Raw genomic sequence first — 15,664 nt, 5'->3', positions numbered from 1 at the left:
GTTTTGTTGGTCTATAAAACTCACTCCATAGTACTTCCCTGCAATGTCAGTTACTTGGCAGGCTGAGGGAGGAGATTCTGGAGCTCAAGCTATCCAGCAATTTAGCAAAATAAAAATGGAACAAAGGGCTAGGATTATAACCCATCAGCTCTCTGGGGAGGTTCAGTCCTCAGTACTCCAAAGAAAACAAAGCACACCGAGTTCCTTTTGTGAGTGGTACAGGGTTACATATTCCTGTGATTCCAACACTTGGGAGGCTAACACAGAAGAATCATGAGTTCCAAACCAAAATGGCTTACATAGTGTGTCCAGAGAGTTACAGAGATTGTGTGGGAAACCTGTCTCCTCTCCATGTGCTCTGCCAAAGAAAGAACATTCTGGAAATGCAGAACTTACCCATTTCCTGCTTTTTACAGAGCTGAAGCCTCTGGGTACAATTACAGAACTTTATTCAAAGATTTATATGATCCTTGTTTAAAACTATAAGCATGAATAGATGAATAAATTAGTGTAAACATGAATAATTGGTTTGTTATTTGATTAACTCTCAGTGGGAAGTGCTGTCATTTTGTTGGTTGATAAAAGTAAATGCATCTCTTTGAAGTCTGACAAGATAAATGATGCATAATGCTAGATGTAAAGGAATATCCATTGTAGCATTTATAATATAAAACAATGGCAACAGTCTAAACAGATGAGGGTGCCATTAGATAATGAAATTTCTACACAGTAGAATATAATATATAATCTTTGCAGTTAAGGATAAGCCTTGATCTCAAAGTAAAGGTAGAAGGGTTATGGTTATAACAGTGGTAGCTGTCATGCCCCATACCCTGAGGCTCTGGGGTTAGTACTCAGGGACCACAAACAGAGGAAATTTAACCATGTAGGAAAACATTGCCAAAGTATTGTATAAAATAGTGTATCGTGTTTCTAGCTAAAAAGAATAACATTCTAGTCATTAGAAGCTAAAATTTGGTAGGTGATGTGGTGGAATTCTTGTTTTGTATCATTATGCTTTCCTGTATTTTCTAAATATTAACTAGTGTGGAACTGCTATTAAAGGGAGTACAGGAAAGTGAGTATCATGATAGGAAATCTCTCTTACTTTTAAGGCATTTTTGAAATTTATTTTGTCTTTTTAGGGGTGACAGGCGCTTTGAAAAACCAGGAAGAAAAGATGTAGGTAAGGATCTTACTGTTTTGAAATACCTCCTGGACTCCTGGTATTATTAGTGCGAACAAGGCCCACACAGAAGGATAAATTCAGCACAGATTAACTGTTACCTGCATGGATCCAGTAGGTGGAGCTGTAACACTATCTTTAGAGTCCCCCGTGGTTATTTAGGCCTTTCGAGGGTGAGACCAGTAGTGATGGATACACCATTAAGATGTCCTCAGTGTTTTAGGGTTGTGTGTTTTCATTTAGATTCTTGGTTGGACTGAAATTTTACATCAGGAGCTAATCTGGTTACTCATTTATTGATGTGGAGTGTATAGGGGAGAATAGGGAAGGTGCTGAACTGGAACCTTGGTTTTTGTGTGAGGAGGCAAAGGCTAAAACTCAGTATTCTTACTTTAATCAACTAGTGGACTATGGTGTGCATGATATGTATATGTGGAGCTGGGGAAACACGCATACCACATCATGCATGTGAAAGTTGTGCAGTTGATTCTGTCTTACTTTCATGCCTTCATTTGGGTTCTGGAGCTCAAACACAGCAGTACCTTTACCTGCTATCTGGCTGGCCTAGCTTTCTATTCTCTCTCTCCCTCCACATAGAGAAATTTGTATATATGTATAGGTATATATACATATTCTGTATATATGTAGAAGAAATTTATAGATTTATATAATATATATTTTTATATGTATATTTCTTCTTGTGAGATGTGAGCAGCCAAATAAATTACATAGTAAAAGGTATCTACCTAAGAGGAACTTAATAAAAGATGACTTAGTGTTTATGATGATTTAGTCAATTTGTAATCTTAAGATGGGCTTTTTGACTGATAAATTGGTGGTGTGCATTAATATTTAATGAAAAAATAAAAGGCTCCAATTCATAGTATTAGTACACATTTGAAATTTTTCAGTTTTTATATATTCCTTCAAATACCAAAAATATTCTACAGAGTATGATTGTGATTAACATTTCTGATGAACACATTAAGTCTACAAATACTTTTCACAGACTGAATTGAGTGTAGATGGTTTTAAAAACAAGGAAGTTAGAATGATCAGTTTCATTTCACTGTTTCCATGTAAAACTCATTTAAACATTTATGATTTAAAGTCTCATTAATGGGGCATTGGAATTTCTTGGTTCTCATTAATGAAATGACATTAAATGAATGGTGCATGAAGAAATTTGGATTTGACTAGGTAATTTACTGTCACACTTCACCCATTTTGTGATGGTTTCCTGAAGAGAGTTGTCAGGACCTTTGTTCCCATCCTTACCAGATTCAGTACTTTAAAAACATTTGTTATGTGTGTATGTGTCTCTTTGTGTGGATAGTGTGGGTATGGGTGCTCACAGAGGCTTTGGACCTTGAGTTACAGTGGTTGTGAGCCACTTTATGTGGGTGCTGGGAGCTGACCACAGGACCTTTGGAAGAGGAGCAGGCAGGGTTAACTGCTGAGCCATCTCTTCGGGACCTGGATTCAGCCCTTTTGCCCTTGATCATAGAGAGATGATGAAGGATAATTAGTATAGGATTCAGAGTCAGCAGTTCTTGTTTACTTTAAGTTCCTGTAGTTCTTATTCTCAAAGTAAAATGAGAAGATAATATCTTAGCGTATTTGAAATCACTTATTCATTTAACAAATATTGAATTCCTAATTATGTAATAGCCCTGTGCAGGTTCTAATGTTTGCTTTGGAGAAAATTGTTAGTTACTGGTCAGATTTTCAAATCATTTAGTGCTCAGAGGAAGTAGTCTGTAGAGTAGGAAAATTTTAACTTGAGATCAGAATTAACATGTAACAAAAAGTCAAATCTAATGAAATGAAAATTTAACAACAGAAATTTCAGTCTTATGTAAATAATTAAAGAGTTGAAGTATGGAGTAGCCTCTTGGGGAAAGACTCAGCCTTCTATCAGATGACCTCTGCAATGCCCTTACAGCTCAGAGCAGTAATTACTAGATCTAAATTACCCCAGGGAGCCAGAAGATGGAAAGCTCATTGCCTTTTATTTGTTTTAAGATTTTTTTTTTTAAATTTATGTGTATGTATGTGCATTTGCATGTGGCTGCCTATGGAAGCCAGAAGAGGATGTCAAGTTTGATAGAGCTGGAGTTGCAGGTAACTTTAAGCCACCTGATATTGGTGCTGGGAAACTGGTTTGCTTCAAGAGTGGGAAGTGAGTCGTCTCTCTAGCAAATACCCATCCCCCATTACTTTTAGTGCTGTTAGATAGCCTTAGCTTTGTGCTCACTTTTGGGGTCACATCTTGGATAAAAGGGTCATGCTTTGTAGTAAGAGGCCACAGCAGTTGAAGCCTTGTGGTGGTGAGTGCATCAAGGACATGGCTTGTTCAGATAAGAGATGAAACCGTGGGCAGGGCAGAACTTGGAAAAAGGTTTGCAGGTTCCCTACAAATACTGGCTTACAGATGAGAGGAGCAAGAACTAAGACATGACCTGCTTGAATTTCAAAGTCAGAATAATGGAAGGTTCACAGAGGCAGGTGTTAAACATATTCTTAAAATGGTATAACAGTTTCTCAAATGGTACCTTGGTGAAGTAGTGAAATCTCTTGGTGAGATTAGCTTGATTTTATTTTTTTTTAGGCAGAGTCTTTCTATTTTCCCTGGCTGACCTGATACTCACTATGCAGAAAAGGCTAGTTTCATACCTAGATCCATATGCCTATGCCTAAGTGCTGGAATTAAAGGTGTGTACTACTATGCCCAGCCCAAGTATAACTTGATTTTTAACTTTGATACTTTAGTGGCAGGAAAGAATGAGTAAAAGTTTGTTTTACTTCATTGTCATCATTTGTAGTTATCATTTGGATCTTATTAGTTTTCCTAACCAGCCTGTTTTAGGCAGTAAAAGTGTTTTGTATTCTATATGTATGTCTTTGATAAGGTGAATCCCAAGTAGGTGTGGTGTTGGCGAGTTGATAGCAGCTGGGGAGAAAGAAGCTGGCAAATCACTTTAAGTCCAAGGCTAGCCTGCTCTAAAAAAGTCCCCCTTTCCTCGACTTGACAACAGTCACAAAAAAAGAGAAGGTGACTCCATAACAACATAGGTGTGAAATGTGAGAAGAATGTGATTAAAGAGGGTACACGAGTACTGGCCTGTATATAGTACAGCGCTCACACATCTAATGGGACGCGTTGGTAGGGTGAGTCCAGGTTAGTGTTCAGGAGTCTGGTCTGCTTTTGTGAGTAACTGACACTTGAGGAAAGTGATGTGGATTATAATTTGTTAGTAATAATCACAGCACTTTCCAAGTTAATTGGGACAAACTAATACATTCATCAATTGGGAGATGTCCTATAATGTCAAATTAAGATAATTCAATTATTAAAGATACCAAAATGACTTGTTTTTTTTTGGGGGGGGGAATTATTATTACTTTTGTGTGTATATGAGTTGTGCATGTGAGCATGTCTATGCCTATACCCATTGAAATGTATGTAGAGGCCAGAGAAGCATGTTGTGATTTCCCTGTTACTTTCTACCTTATTTAACCAGAAGCGATTTTGGTTAGTTTGGCTAGCCGGCAAGTCTGTCTGTCCTGTTCTCCCATTCCCGGTTCTGGGGTTACAGGTACATAGAGATATCTCTTACTTTTTTACATGGATTATAGGATTTGAACTCAGGTCCTTGTGTTTACACAGTAACCCACTGAATCATCTCCCCAGCTTCAACTTGTTACTTTTATAATTAGAGAAGGGTCATACTATATATTTGCTTTAAAGTTTTCATTTATTTATTTTGATGGCGGGGGGATCAAACCCCAGGGTCTTGTGAAGACTGGGAAAGTGCTCTGCTACTGACCTATAGACCTAGCACACGTGTTAGCTTTATATGTGAAGATAAATACGTAGGATTACAAGTATCTGGGTAAGAATCATGTCTTACCCCTGTGAGCATCTTTGGAAGACTATATAGGTAAAAAAAATGACCTGAATCTTTTTTAAGATTTTTAAGTCCTGTTCAACAGGAATTGATTGCTGCACAGGAGAGATGAGTTCCTGTGATCATCTTGTATATGCTTCTATGAGAGGGCAATGAAAATTATTATTAAAAACAAATAATCCTCATGACATCAGTAGGCTCAGCGAAGTATGACACATTGTACATTTTCATGTGAAGTATCTAAAAATAGTACAGTACTCTTACATCCATCAACATAGATACTATCAACTTGAATTGCAAGATACAATATACATTTAGTGTGAAGTACTTGGAAATAGACATTGGTTTTTGTTGTTGTTGTATTTTAAGTTACAGATTTTTTTTTTTTTCCTGGCAGATGTAGTATATACTTTTCAAGCGTAAATCTAAACTGAAGATTTTTGGTACTGCTTGTCTTTAGTTTGTTAAAACTGTCATGCTTTGTTACTGGTTTCCAAAAGTAACCTTACTTGGTTGTTAAGTGGTCTTCATTGATGACTATATTAGTTCTTAATGATTTCCTTCTACTTTCCATTTATGTTTCATATTCCTAAGGGGATAATGGTCTTTCTGCAGAAAACTTAGTCCTAGGAACGATGATTCTTTGAAATAAATGAAAGAATTGCAAACAACACTCCCAGAATTTTTCTGGTCCCTGAACAGTGATATTGGATTACATTTCCTGTAAAATTATTTTTATTTTATAAATATGAATATTTTGCCTGTATGAATGTCTGTACACCATATAAGTGCCTAGTGCCTGAGGAGGCCAGAAGAGGACAATGGATCTCCTTTGTATCTGCAGTTAAAGAGATGGTTGTGAACTGCCATGCGGGTGCTGGGAATCAAGCCTAGGACCCTCTGGAAGATGAGCCAGTGCTCTTAACCACAGAGCCATCTCTCTAGCCCTTACCAACTAAAGAATTGTTACTGGTGTGTGCTGAGGTAATCTTATTTAATTTTCAGATGTCAGATTTTATCTGACTAGTAACTATAAAAAGATCTGACTTAATTGGGGAACATGAAGCATCCGTAGGGAGATTTGGGTTTCAAGTGTCTCCTCAGGAAGCTTGATAAACTTGAAATCAATGTAAGTAATGTAGGAACATTCAGAGGAGTCTCAGATACGGTTTTATTTTCAAATGTCAGGTTAATCTTGTTAATAGAAATTTCTGCTCCTTATCAGCAGTCTGAAATTGGTCTGCCTGCCACGGAAGAGTATATATCTGCAATTTTTAGACAGCAAAAACTTTATAATAAATAGGTTTTGTGTTCTTAATAATAGTCTTCTACTATTGTCAGTCTTAGGGTACTCCAAAGTTGTTCTTTATTTTCTTATCCTTCTGTCAAAGAGTAGAAAAATGCAACTTGCTGCTTTCTGTAGCATTTACTGTTACTTAGTATGTATTTCAAAATGATTGAGCCTGGTCATCCACTTCAGTGAAAGTTAATCTTTTACTTTTCCCATTTCATCCCGAATAAGGGAAATAGAAGAGAAAGCATGCAGATCTCTTTGAAACTTGATAGTATAAATTTTCTTTCTTTCTTTTGGTTTTTGTTTTGCAAGAGGACCGCTCAGTTTTTTAATTGAAATGAAAATTATTTAAAGAAGTATCTTAAGTTGGGTATAAAAAGGGGTTCATCTTAGTGTATATAAAATAAAAACAGGCAGAGAAAGCATAATTTTCATGGAATATTAGACTTGGAAAGAAATAATAGAGATCATCTAGTCCAGCCTCCTACTGGTGAGTAAACACTCATTTTGTGTTTATAGAAAAAACTATTTGATGTTGGAAACAGGAATTTGGGTTTGAAAATACTTTTGTTACCTAATTTTTTGCTTTATCTATTGGTGTTTTTTTTTTTCCTAGTTGAGTTATATCTTAATTAAGCCTTTGTATCTATAAAAACTTAAATATACATTTGTATTTAGGTAGTTTGTAGGACTTTTATGTCATTGAGTATGAAGAGAATACTTTTACTCAGGGTGAAAGCACTCAGATGACAGGTGATTTAGCTTTTAGATCACTACTTGAGTATTATGCAAACAACATTTGAAATAGTAGAAACATGTATCTCTCAGCTAGAAATACCACCCTGCAGGTTCTGTCTGGGCCATAGCTTTCCTGACTTGTTCCACCAGAAATAAATTAATACACACACATGCGCACGCGTGCGCGCGTTTGGGTTTTGTATTTAAATGCTTTTTGGAGTTGTTTATAAATCCATATTGTTATTTTTCTTTTGTACTTTTATTTCTAGCTATGAGAAATTGGGGAGATAATACTGACCCCAGTTTTGTAGCTTAAAGAATCAAAGGAATCATGTTTGCTTTCTTGAAAAAATAAAAGTTGTAAAAGGGTGTTTGCTAAATATTGTGAAATCAGCTTTCCACCCAGGAATCTAGGTTTGAAACTAGACTGTTGCTTGAGTTTACAGATGAAAATGAGAGGCAGCTTTCTTAAGAGTTCAGCTGTGGTCGCCTTTACTCTCTACTTTGTCTTCATTACTGATCCCATGCTCCATCTTTGCAAATTTGCTTAGTATTGATACCTATCAGATTGAGTTGCCTTGATAAGAGCAGATTATCGATGATATAAAGTTGGTAACTAGACTGTTTTGTTTTCTGGGATGTGTATAGTTAGCTTAGCCATTTTTTTGTGGGCATAGACATGATTACTATGATATAATCAGCATTGAGAACAAGGAAACAGTAGATACATTGAAGGAAAATAGCTGCATAACTGGCTGGATATATTTAATACATTAAGAAGTAGAATGGTGTGGATGAGTCTTATTCTGTCAGCCCTGTTTCAGCGATCTGAAAATTGTCAATGCTTTGTCCATTGATATGAATATCTAGGTCAGTCCTGTGTGGACTCTTAGAGACCACAGGAGTTGGATGCTCAGGAACAGTCTTGTCAAAATTCTCCATCTTGACTTGATACTCACCTTTGGAACCTCGAGTCATCAGAGCTGCAAATCGGTGATGTAACATGATCTCAGAGGGTAGGTAGGATGTCCTCCTTTGGCAGATTTCTCCAGTGCCTTCTTGCATTGCTGAGAGGAACACAACTAATTCAAAGTGTGGAGGGTTCTCATGCTGGAGCAGGGTAGCTAGAGGACTTGATGGTGTGATGGTATGGTAGTAGGTTAGCGGGAAGATAAAGAATGGACATTCCTCAGAACTGATGCCATCAAGGTGAAAGTCCACACTGGTCTGGTAGAGTTCACCATTTTCTCTCTCCTGATAGAGTACAGCTGAGACCCGAACACTGGTCAGGGGGCTGGGCCGGGTGTTGGCCACTTGGAAGATAAGATTAGGTTTGCCATCTTTGTGAGCTACTACTGCTAAGTCAGTGAATCGAATTGAGAAAGCTCTGTTTTTTGGCCGTGCAATCTTCGCCACAAAGGCACCTAAATTAAAAACCATTGAAATTTTTTTTTTTTTAACAGAAAACTTTAAATCTCAGTACATCTACTGAATGAGAAGAGCATGTCAAGTTGTTACATATTTCTCACATCTCACTGAGTAAGAAATTCATCCCATTGTTAATTTAGGGTAATCTTACTTAACTGAATTTTTCAAAGGGTATATAACATTTCTGCTAAGAACCAGCAAAAACCCATGATCTTAAAATGGGTAAGAAGATTTGATTTGTTATGAAGAAATGTAAAACTTGATCTTGTAAGTTACAAATTTCATGAACTGATCATTTTCTATGCTTTTACTTTAAAAAGAACTAATAGAAAATAATTGAGCATGGTCACAGTTGTGTAACTTGGATGGAAATGAAGAGTAGGTTCAGAGCAGGTGATTGGAAGAGGTGAGGCTGGAAGGAGTGATGCAGTAAAGAAATTTTAACTTTGAAATTTCTAGAAGGCTATTTTTGGGGGACACTGGATATAAGGTGATCTTATAAGTGTATCTTTTAAGTACATATTTACTGTGTCCCACCCCAAGCTGTAGATGAGGGTTTCCTAACCATTCTCGTGGCACAGAGCCTGTTGGGCAGGCTGGTGAGGCATATTCAATCCATATAATAATTATAGTTTTGCATGTGTGTCTGGTGCCCAAGGAGGCCAGAAAAAGGCATTGTGTAAGCTGCCGCATGTGTTCTGCGAACTGAACCCATGTCCTCTCTAAAAGAGCAACAAGTGCCCTTAACCACTAAGTCATTTTTACAGACCTCATATTTATGTTATAAGTGCTTATGTTAAAAATAAAGAGAGGAAGTCAAATATATTGACATTCAGTTAAAATACACTGTGATACATATGCCGTATATATGCAGTAGCAAAATCTAGCAGTGGGTTATACTGGAATTCTGAAGTATTGTAGTTTGACTTAAAATACCTCCTTCCATTTATACCAAAGTTACTGGTGGGGGTATATCAAGCCACCCATTCGTCAGTGTATTCATCATCTATCCCTCAACCCATCCTTTAGAGAGTTTAATATGCATGTCATATATATTTTTGTATAACTTCATAATTGAAGGAAATAGCAAATATAGTTAGGGGTTAGTACAGAAATTTAAATATTTTCCCATTTAAATACATAAGTTATCTTAAATTTATCTAAGAACTGAGCCAATGTGAACATTCTTGAAGTTAAGTGATTTGTTACAGGATGCAGAGCCAGTTGGTAGCACATTGGGTCATTTTTCATGATACCCAGTGCTTATCTTCTATAGTCTATTAGTGTGTGTTGTTTTTAATTGTATATGTTATATAAAAAGAGCCAGTCCTATTACAGGGAGGCGTCTTCCATGTTACCAGACATATAAGCAGGTATTTATGGCCATATCCCATTGCATTTTTGTGTGTATCTGTAACTTTAAAACATGGTGCTGAGTGTGTTGCTTTGGGCTTGCTTGTGTTGAGTACCTGCTCAGTATGTGATCTCAGGGGAGAAAGTTTCACCATAAGAAAAGAGATAAAAGGTCAGATATATGTCAGGTAGCATGACTGTTAAAATTTGCATTTTATATACTTACTCACATATTTAGCAAAATAGCTTCTGTGAGAATTACTTTTAGGCTTTTTGTTTTTACTTTTGCATAGTATATTCCTGCAAGTTAATGACATATGGTCCTTTTTCTTATGTAGTTCCAGTATTCTTTATATAGTTCTATTGTTTGTCCCTAGATTGTTTCTTTTCTTTCTTTGGCATCACCTGCTTATAATAATACAAATAAATTACTTACAATAGATTTGCCTTCATGAACTATATACTTCATAAAAGACTTGTAGCATTTTTTTTTTTTTATAGAACAAAAATAATTACCTGTGATAAAAGCCTCTAGCATGAGGCCTAGGAGCATTTGTATAGCAAGTAAGGCGATTGCACTTGGACAGTCACCACTGGGGTACATGGTACCATAACCAATTGTAAGTTGCGTCTCCAGGGAGAAGGAGAATGCAGCTGTGAAACTGGTGATGTACTTCACACAGATAGTGTGGTTTTCAGGTGGGACATCGTGATCTAGTTCCAGATCACCATTCATCTCAGCTAGAACATACCAGAGTACTGCAAAGACAAGCCAGTGGACAACAAAAGAAGCAGAAAAGACCAGCATCATCCAGCGCCAGCGCATGTCCATTAGGATTCCCCACGCATCCCGAAGATACACAAGACCTCTTTGAGCACCATCCATTTGAAGTGTGCTGTGGCCGTCTTTTGTGACCATCCTCCGGTATCTTTGACTTAGGAGAGGAGCATTAACTTTACAGTTACTGCTGTCCATCTCAGGCTGTAATTCTCTGAAACAGGAGTAAAATAGTTAGCCCTTAAGAGGTGATATTCATGAGTTCTGAACCTTTCTTTTAGTGTTTACGGGAGAGGGCCATTACTGGTCAAGTCATTCATTTGTTAACTAGTTATGCATTACTTTAGTGTATTTCCTACACTTTCCTTGAGTGACTATAAAAATACTGTATGATACTTTGTTTTCTAAATATATTTGGAATTCTGGAGGATGAGGCTTATGATTTGTGCTTTTTTTTTTTTAAATGACCTACATGTCATTTTTGCACAAATCTAGGCTTTAAGTATTTATTGAGTTAACTAAATGTTATTTCTAAATTATAAATTTTTAAAAATTGCTGATAATTATGAATAATGATAATTTAAAAGACTAGATTTAAATACATAGGCATTTTTATTCCATGAATAAGTAAAAATCATTTGGAAAATTAGTATTAGATTGTCTACAAGCTTGTTTTGTTTTGCTTTTGTGTTACAGTTGCTGGTATTTGAACGCAGAGTCCTGGGCGTTGGGCATGCTAGACAAGCACTCCGTATTGGTCTGCATCCCCAGACCTCTGCATATGTTCGAGGCCAAACTTAGTACTAGGACAACTTACATTATATTAAGCTTTTAGAGGTTTTTTCCTTATTCTTTCATTCAGTGTGTGTGTGTGCGTGTCTGCGTGTGCATGCAGGGGTGCATGTGTGCTCTTGAAAAGCAGAGGGCAACCTGGAAATCAGTTTTCTCCTTCCACCTTGGGGCTTCAAACTTAGGTCATCATGCTTAATAACAATTGTCCTTATTCAGTAAGCCGTCTCATTGGCACAAGATACACAATTTTAATGTATTCCTTAAATTTAGCCTGTTCATAAACTTCATGAATAAGTTTAATTTTGCTATCGTGATATATTAGTATATTGTTTCTCTCCTGGATGATGAATGGACACATTCTTAATTCATACTAAATCTTGGCAAAGTAAGAAATTCCCGGCTGGAACTCTGTGGTAAAGCACTTGCCTAAAATATAGAAGGCCTTTGGTTCAAAGCCCAGTATCCCTGCACCCCAATAAAAGACATTCCAACTAGATGAATCTAGATAACACCCCTTACCCCTGGTGCTAGGAATGGACTCTGGAACCTTGTGCATGCCAGGTGAGTTCTCTCTCATTTAGCCCTCCTTTAAATCTTAATGGCAGTAGCTTTGAGACTAAATAAACCAAAAAAAGTGATTTTAAGTACTTAACAAGCAAAAATAAGCACTGAGGTCAGATGACAATTTTGAAAGGGTGTCAGTGTAGTTAGCTCTCGTCTATGAGCAGTTTTCGTGAAGGGTCAGGCCTTCTCCGTCTCATCAGTAGAGCAGCCCTGGACATGATAAGCACATACAACACATAAGACTTCTGCGTAGTGCCTCTCGGGAACAACGCCTTGCTTTTTGAAGGTGCTTCTCGAGAGCGCTGCACACCCACCGCTTCTCCTCCCTCATTTCCCACTCCCCAATTTTTGTTTCCTTAGGTAGCCTAGCTGGTGACCTCTGGATTTTCTTTGCCTCAGTCTTCTCAGAAGACTGCATTCAAGCCTCACTGCTTTCTTCCTTTTGAATTATTCTGAAGAAGGTAGAGTAGGGGTGTTTGGGTTTGATGAGTCTGACTGGAGACGCTGGGGTTTTGTAAACCGTTTTTTTCTGTGTCCCTGAGTTTGGACATTGGACAGCTAGGTATGTAGGACTCTCCCTTTTGTTCTGAGGCTTTTGCAATCTTTGTTGCTTGTACCCGGGCCATTCTTTCATGTTTTTCTCAGATTTGAGCTAGAGCTGATTGAGTACTGGATAGTTCTTCAATTTAAATTAGATGGGTGTTTCAGTTTCATGTGATATACTTTAGAAAACAAAGCTGCTCATATTGTATCACTTAGTGCCCTAGTGAGTTGTCATAATCATTAGATGCATTTTTTGTTGTTTGGCAAGTGCTGACAAGTGGGCCACACCTCAGCCCGTACTTATTGCTCCTTATTTTGTTAGATTCTTAAAATATTTTGAAAGACCTCTTTCCTTTTAGAAACAACAACAAAACCTTTGTAGACACTGTGCTAGATGCTTTCATGCTGTCTACCCTTCTTTCCATTTGGTAAGAAGATAGACATGATTGTCTCCATTTTTTATATAGAACCGCTAAAGTGTGCAGAAAGGCAAGAAATTATACATATAATATGAGGGCTTTGGATTATGACTTAGTCTGGATATCAACAGCAAAATCAGTTAAATTGTTTTTTCTATAAGAAGCTGTATACTCCACTTTCATGCTGTACTATATTCTAAAGCTGGTCTTTGATAGTTCCTAGCACTGTTAGTAGGTACTCTGCTTGCTCTTGTAACTCAGGTAACTAACTTAAACCATGTCAGCTTCATACATGGTTCTTGCGGTAGAAATTATTTATAATTATAGCTGATATATAGTTTGTCCTGTGCTAGGCACCATTCCAAATTCAGGGGAGGCTAAAAGGCAGTACTTTGCATAGGAATTAGTTGCTTTGTTGTTGCTTATGATGCTTCTTAATTTTTATAGTAACACCTACTGATAGCATTCCCATTTTATAAGAAAGTGAGACACAATAAATTTCCTAAGATCATAAAAGTAGCAGTGACTGTGTATTATTCCCAAGCCCTCTCAAGTCCAGAATTAGTGCTAAAACCAGGGTACTTGACCCTGGTTAGCCTTTCTGAGCAATGCTGAGTTCAAAAACCACTACAAGGACTAGGGGTGCCTACATTTGCCCAGCACTCTGGAGGCAGAAGCAGGAAGATCTCCCAGCCTCTTCCACACAGTGAACTGTAGGCCAGCCAACACTACGTAGTGAGGCGTGCTCTCAAAAAACAAAAGCAAAACAAACAAAACCAGGAGCCACTACAGAATATTGGTTCCTCAGGAATGCTTATTAAGTTCAGACTTCACAGCCATTGTCCTAGTGGAGTACACTAAGGGCTCCCTGCTTCACAAAAGCAAAGCAGAACAAGTTTGCTTAAGTCTGACTGCTTAAGTCTCTTTCCACACCTGGAAAGAGAGCTTTTGTATGCACACACTTTGCTTTCAACACTTAACTATTTTTACTTGGGTCTTTTTATGATTGCTGTTAGTTATCTACGGTTTTTTTGTAGCAGAGTTCATCTGGGTTCTCTACAATTTCATTTTTTTTCCCCCTCCAGCGACTAAGTAACATGGAAAAAACCATGGGCAGGGAACTCAAAAGGCCAGTATCAAAACAGTGAAACATTTTTGGTTTTGTTTTTCCCCCATGAAACATTGTTGACTTTTGTTTGGATCCTGTAGGCAAGTAGTTGAGAGAACTAAAATTTTGATCCTCACTTAGTGCGTTCATATCCTGGTGCATTCATAGTCAGTCACTGCCGTGCAGTGCAAAGAGCACAGGATAGTGAACATGGCCTGAGGTGCTGACTCTGTGCATAGCTCTCTCCTTTTAGGCAAGCGGCCATGTCCCCTTGTCTAGATGTCATTAGATTAAAACAAAGAGTGTGGTTAAAAAGGAGATTAAATTACATGCTCCCTTCTTTCTCCCCTTCCTTCACCCCCTCTCTCTTTTTGAGACTGGTCTTATACAGCCCAGGCTGGTCTCAAGCTTAGTCCTTGTAGCCAGTTGGCTTTGAACTGATACTGCTGCTTTTATCTCCCAAATCCTAGGGTTACAGATATGTGCTATGTACTTGAATTGAGTGCATTTAGAAAACATTTGTCTTGATTTAGGTTTTTGTGTGATTTTTATGAACTGATCACAGCAGGAAGTAGAATAGACAAGTGAAAAAATTGTGTGTGTATGTGGGAGCTGTGGAATAGTTATGCATTTATAAATTTATAAGTCGTATGATAGAAAAAGTACTTATTTTAAAAATGGTAGTTTGACAGCTTCGTTAATCATCAAAATCGCAGTGTTGCTCTGTCCGTCAGGTGGTATCCCTCAAGGTTACATTTTCTGTTGCTGTGCGTGTAGAGGTGTGCTGTAATTCCTGTTCGACAGTTGAGATAGAGGCTGCACTTAGAAACACTGAGTGAGTAAGTTCAGTGTTTGTTCATGCCTTATGCAAACACTTTAAAGGCTGTGTTGAAAGTCTCCTAAGCACCTTTCCTGGCCTCTATAATTAGGACAAACAAAGTGAATTTTAACCCCATTATGTAATCTCAGAAAACAGTTGGTATTTTAATTTCTTATGTACAGAAGCTATTTCACTAATAATTCCCTGCTTAAAAAGAAATTTTAAATTAGCATACATATCTCTTGTAGATTAAATAAATTAAAAACATAATGATTTATTCTTTTGACATTTCCATATGCTTATTTTGTGTTTTTTCTAATTCCATCAAAAAAAAGTTACTTTGTAAAGCCACCAAGTTTTCTCTAGGATCTTATTCTGCTCTTTATATAATGAAATATTACATGTTTTTACTAAAATAACTGAAAGCTACACTTCACTAATGCTTTCGGTATTGCTATTTGCCAGTTCTTAAATTTAAGAAAAAAGAACAAACCTTAGTTTTGACTGTCTAGGTAATATCTCTGTTGTAAAACACTGTTGTAAGCAGTCTACCTCTGTTCCTGTTTGCTGTCAGTTTCCTTGCCTGTTACCCTAAAGGAAAGAATAAGAATGAAAGTTACTTCATGTACTCACCAGTTCTTTGTGGGGTCAGCCTACCAAGGTAGGTAGGTCTTGGGGAAGTTAGCAGAGTCTTGTCTTTTTGATCGGGTAGTTCTAACCTGCAGTCTAG

General features: G+C 37.3%; 2 protein-coding genes across 4 annotated transcripts in view; one reads left to right on the top strand and one right to left on the bottom strand.

Annotated features, from left to right (window-relative positions):
* Gigyf2 (GRB10 interacting GYF protein 2) overlaps positions 1-15,664 on the top strand; it is a 130,843-nt gene that overhangs the window by 56,045 nt on the left and 59,134 nt on the right. For 2 of the 3 annotated variants that reach the window (XM_055616279.1, XM_055616278.1), the window contains exon 8: positions 1,146-1,186. The exons of the other annotated variant lie outside the window; for it this stretch is intronic. In XM_055616279.1, coding sequence (XP_055472254.1) covers positions 1,146-1,186 — 41 coding nt within the window. The remainder of the gene's footprint in view (positions 1-1,145; positions 1,187-15,664) is intronic. 3 annotated transcript variants of the gene reach the window in all.
* Positions 7,480-15,663, bottom strand: Kcnj13 (potassium inwardly rectifying channel subfamily J member 13). Its single transcript, XM_055616281.1, has 3 exons — positions 15,568-15,663; positions 10,427-10,902; positions 7,480-8,553 (listed from the first exon to the last, which is right to left on the bottom strand). The coding sequence occupies exons 2-3, from the start codon at positions 10,884-10,886 to the stop codon at positions 7,931-7,933; spliced, it is 1,083 nt and encodes a 360-aa protein (XP_055472256.1). The 5' UTR covers positions 10,887-10,902; positions 15,568-15,663; the 3' UTR covers positions 7,480-7,930.

The sequence above is a fragment of the Psammomys obesus genome, unplaced genomic scaffold, assembly GCF_907164565.1.
Source record: "Psammomys obesus unplaced genomic scaffold, mPsaObe1.curated_primary_1811, whole genome shotgun sequence".
Lineage (NCBI taxonomy): Eukaryota > Metazoa > Chordata > Mammalia > Rodentia > Muridae > Psammomys > Psammomys obesus.
Note: the sequence above shows the minus strand (reverse complement) of the source record. Positions and strands in the feature narration are given on the sequence as shown.